Genomic DNA, 5,380 nt, shown 5'->3' with positions numbered 1-5,380 from the left:
ACAAATCAATTGGCTTCGATAAATGATTTGTTTGGCTGCAGGAGATATAATGTATTTTAGTTTTGAATTCAAGGTATGTTCTTGGAGGTCAGGTCTATGTACATCTCACCACCAGAACCCACCCCACCTTCAGGTGGGATATACTGGGCTTGTTTTGTTTGGTTTGGTATGTTCTTGTAGAAATTCCATTAGTTTTGCATTGGAAAAAACAAGCTTAAAACATTGGTGGTTATGGTTTGTGCAGAATTCACAAATCCATATGGAATAAGGACTACAAGAGGGGTTAGTTCTCAAGCTTCGTCAGATAGGTTGTCCCAATTTGGTACGGCTCGTGATTACCATGAGTTTGATCTGCAAAATGACCTAAACTGGTACAGAGAGAGAGATGAAGACTACGCTATGCCACCTTCCTTTGACAACTCGGATCCCTTTAGTGGTCCAACCGAGGACAAATTTGTCATGACAGCAGAAAAAGAAAACCAAGATGAGAACCGCCAACCATTTTTTGATCCTATATTAGACCCTTTTGAACAAACCATCTATCTGGATAAACCATGGCCTCTGACTTCTATTGGGTATGTAAAAGATGGTGTTAAAGTCACTGATTATTATGATTTAGACGGGAAGTGCGTTGAGCAGGACCTAAATGGTGCCACCATGTATAGCTCTTTAAAAGGAATTGAGTTGAAAGATTCTCAAGAAAATAACACAGGGTGTAAATCAGATGTATGTAGTTCCTGTCTCAAAGAAAATAAAAGAAGTTGCGATTGTAATCTTGTTGGGGGATCTAAGAATACCCATGAATCTCAAATTCAGGAGGGTCAGAAAGATGTCGATTTTAATGTGAATAGTGATTCTGAGGATGGCTACAAAAGAAATCTTGATGAAGATCGTGAGCATGCTGCTGAACTCAAAGGAGGTGATGCGGATGCCACAAATGATGAGCTTTTGATGTATGCAAATGAAGATGAATATGAAGTATTTGAGTTAAGAATTATACACAGGAAAAACCGGTTAGTAAAACAAATTAAGGATGGGTATCGGGTAACAGTCTCTTTTTAGTTTGTGTTTGTGAATAAGTGAATAACGTGCTTTTATGGTATATGTAGGACGGGTTTTGAAGAGAATAAGGATCTACCCATTGTTTTGAACAGTGTGATCGGCTCCCGATACTGTGTTACAGAGTATCTTGGTTCAGCTGCGTTCAGTAAAGTTGTTCAGGCACATGATCTCCAGATGGGAACTGATGTTTGTTTGAAGATCATAAAGAACGATAAAGATTTCTTTGACCAAAGTTTAGATGAAATCAAGCTTTTGAAGTTTGTAAACAAGTATGATCCGGCAGATGAGCGCCACATTTTACGCCTTTATGATTATTTCTATTTTCAGGTGAGAATTTGATACTCCCTCCATCCCAACAAGTGTCTACATTTCTATTTTAGTTTGTCCCAAAATAAGCGGCCACTTTCAGAAGGGCCTATTTTCTAATTCTACCCTTAGTAATGAGATGGAGAAATTCACAACTCCATCTATTATGAAGGGTAAAATTGTCATTTAGTTAATTAAAAATTGTTAATAGTTACACATGTCTAAAACCGTGTGCCTTTATATGATGGACGTTTATTTTGGGATGGAGGGAGTAGCGTTTTGGCACAACATAATTCTTTATTCATTGACTTTTCTTATTGGATTCTTGAAAAATTCACAGGAACATCTTATAATCGTGTGCGAACTTTTACGTGCGAATTTATATGAGTATCAGAAATACAACAAAGAATGTGGCGGGGAGCCTTATTTTACATTGAACAGGCTTCAGGTTCGGTAAATTAGTACTCCCTCTGCCTCAAAATAAGTGTCCGCATTTTTATTTTAGTTTGTCCCAAAATAAGTGACCGCCTTCAGAAGTAATTGTTTACTTTCCAATTCTACCCTTAATTGTGAGATGGAGTTCATTCCTCCCTCTAGTATTAAGGGTAAAAGTGTCATTAGAAAGTGTAATAATTACACATTTCTAAAACTGGGTGCCTATTTTATTGTGGACATTTATTTTGGGACGGAGATTATTGTGACCTTCAGATAGTTTGTTGAATTCCAAAATTTTGAAATCAGGTGATAACAAAGCAATGTTTGGAAGCATTAGAGTACTTACATGAGTTGGGTATAATTCATTGTGATTTGAAGCCCGAGAATATTCTTATCAAAAGCTATAGCAGATGCGAGATCAAGATTATCGATCTTGGAAGCAGCTGCTTTCAAAACGACAACTTGTCGCTATACGTGCAATCTCGATCTTATAGAGCTCCTGAAGTCATCATCGGACTTCCATATGACCAAAAGATTGACCTTTGGTCTCTTGGTTGCATCTTAGCCGAGCTATATTCGGGTGATGTATGTTCTTTATCCGCTTTTTTTAAGTATATAATATTTATATATGTTCTTTATCAATTTTAGAAATATGTAAATGTTACACGTTTTAATTAACTAAATGACAATTTTACTCTTAATAATAGAGGGAGTACTGAATTTCTCCATCTCATGATTAAGGGTAGAATTGGAAAGTAGGCCTTTTTCAGAGTCAAAGGAGGAGATGTGGTAATTAACTTGATTATATTACCTTTATGCCCTTTCTTGTTCAATCCTTATTCATGTTGTTTGATGTGTGTGCTACCTCTAACTCTTCTACTTGCTCTTCTTTTAACTCTTCATAACATCGTTTCTTGTTTTTTAAGATTCCGAATTTTTATTTTTGCAAAACCGTTTTCGCAAAAAGATTTTCTTTTTGCAAACAAGGGTCTTCACGGAAACAGCCCGAGAAACGGTCTGCGTACATTTTACTCTCCTTAGACCTTATTCCTGTGGGATTTGCTAGGCTCATTCGATTTTTTGTTATTTTTATACTTTTGTGTCGTGCCAGGTTCTATTTCCGAATGATGCAGTTGTGATTTTACTTGCTCGAGTGATTGGAATGCTCGGTCCAATTGATACCGAGATGTTGGAGAGTGGCCAAGAAACGGACAAGTATTTCACGAAAGATTTTGATCTTTATCACATAAATGAGGTTTGTCTATTGCAGAATGCTCTAAAATAGAAACTGTCTCAATTTTCATGGGACAGAAAGAATATATACATATCTAGATCACTACAACTATCATTGACTTCCTGTTAAGGTCAACATTGTCGATCAATGGCAAGATCGACAAGGGGCAAAAGAGTAAAAGGCAAAACGAAACATATTTTTACACGAAAAGCACGTGAATTGTTTTGATTTATGGCGTCGAGCTCATGTGATATGGCTCATTTTAATGTACACAGGAAACAGATAAACTGGAATACATAATCCCACAAGAAACATCACTGGAAGAACACCTTCAAACATCTGATCCATTATTTCTTGATTTTGTGAGGAATTTGCTCGAGATTAATCCCCAGAAAAGGCCAACGGCTAGTGAAGCCTTGCAACACCCATGGCTCTCTTCACCTGTCCGTCGCCAGCGCCAGGCAAGCAAATTTAAATCTTGATCCATGACCGTTGATTCACTTTAGGTTCACCTGGCTGGCAGACTGCACCAATGTGGTTCATGTAATCTTGACCCTCCCGGTCAGCCAGCTTGGTCCACACCCCGGTGAGCCACATGGGTAGTCACGGTTAAGGTTCACCTAGCAGCCTGGACCGATATGGTTTGTGTAAATCTTGATCGAAGTTGGCATCAGCACATTGATGGTCACGTGTTTATTTAATTATCGACTCAAAATTTAGTATCTTTTTTGGGGGTGAGGTGAAGATGCATTTTGATTTGATTCTGTTTGTAATTCCTTGAGTCCCATATGTACACATTTCAAAGTTTTGACATACATGTATACAAGCTTCTCTATTTCAAAATTGCACTATTTATGGTAATTCCAATCTTTTTCTAGGTCCTGTTATATTTGTACAAAAAATTGACAAAAATTAAGAGGCTGTTTGGCAGTTACTGGATTGTTTGGTGCAGAATGATTAAGTGACTCTCATAATATAGTGCAAAATGAATTATGTTGTATTCGTAAGAATGAGGTGACAAAAGACATTAAGGTTCTAAACAACATGAGGTGTGGCGTTGCAGTGAGGTCAAATCTCAAGCCTTAGAAGTCACGACGAGCTGTCGGGTTGTTATCAAGCTAGCTAGATATAAGAAGGTCAACCCTTATATCGCGTTTATAAGACATGATTTAAGCAAATCTCTATATCATATATAAAATTATATACATAAACGTATGTTTTCTACTATTACTCGATAAATCAATGATACTAAGCAATTTTAATTAAGTTATACATTAAAAACTAATAAATAAGACATTAAAAAGATAAGCAAAATCAAATATCATGTAATAAAAATCATGCATTACACCGGGGCATGCCTTAGACATAACGTGGTGTGAGACACAAGCCTTAAGTCATGACGTGCCATGATGGCTGTTCATTACCACTTATTTTGCAAAGTACAAGGTTTTTTATGATAATTTTTTTACAACTATAATCAAAGTTTGATAAAAAAAAATTATAGAATTTATTTGAGGTATTTATTAAATTTTGTTCATAGTTAACTATTAAATTTTGTTCATCCCTCTTATCGGGTAAGATTTTTGGCCCTTGCCATGTTCATCCAGTGAGAAAAATTACCCGGTAAGTACTTACCGGGTAAACGTCTCCTAACTAGGTTCGGATTTTCATTTACTTTATATATTAGATTTATCCCGTTTTTCGATACTTTGCATTTTAATCATTTCATCTTCGTTATTTTAAACATTAATCAATAATAATATTTCAAATAAATTAGATTTATTTTGAGTTTCTTTTTCTTAAAGTAATAAATAGTTTTATATTTAAACATTTAATGAACCACTTTAATGACGTACATTAACTTTGGTCAATGCACATTTACACCTCCCTCTCACTTTTGTCGACTCCATTGTTTACGGCCGATTTGATTGGGCGCGTCCATCGAGTTATATATCTCCTTTTCTCGTTTTGACCACAAAACTTTTTTCATTTTTACAATTTAACCACCATTCTTTTAATTGTTACATATTTTATTACAATAAATGTAATAATTTTTATTTTGAATTATTATAAAATAAAATGCAACACCTTTACTTTATTTGCTTTAGAATTTTAATTTATTCACATGTCTTATACAAATACAAAAAGATTCTTTATACTTTTAAGAAGTAGATCTATCAAGCATTATTGGATCACATCTTAAAACATCACATGCATATGTAGGATGTGTACTTGTTCTATTTTACAACACACCCATTTTAATTATTTTATCTGTTTTATAAAAAGTATCTGGATCTATACTATTTTATATACCAGATTTATCAAAAGTTTTAAAAATAATTT

General features: G+C 35.0%; 1 protein-coding gene across 1 annotated transcript; it reads left to right on the top strand.

Moving 5' to 3' along the window:
- The first annotated feature begins 209 nt into the window (after positions 1-209).
- Positions 210-3,846, top strand: LOC112525705 (dual specificity tyrosine-phosphorylation-regulated kinase 4-like). Its single transcript, XM_025135939.1, has 6 exons — positions 210-1,013; positions 1,110-1,389; positions 1,709-1,816; positions 2,110-2,388; positions 2,915-3,058; positions 3,313-3,846. The coding sequence occupies exons 1-6, from the start codon at positions 232-234 to the stop codon at positions 3,517-3,519; spliced, it is 1,800 nt and encodes a 599-aa protein (XP_024991707.1). The 5' UTR covers positions 210-231; the 3' UTR covers positions 3,520-3,846.
- Positions 3,847-5,380: the final 1,534 nt, after the last annotated feature.

Source organism: Cynara cardunculus (assembly GCF_001531365.2).
Source record: "Cynara cardunculus var. scolymus isolate 2C chromosome LG 13, CcrdV1, whole genome shotgun sequence".
Classification (NCBI taxonomy): domain Eukaryota; kingdom Viridiplantae; phylum Streptophyta; class Magnoliopsida; order Asterales; family Asteraceae; genus Cynara; species Cynara cardunculus.
Note: the sequence above shows the minus strand (reverse complement) of the source record. Positions and strands in the feature narration are given on the sequence as shown.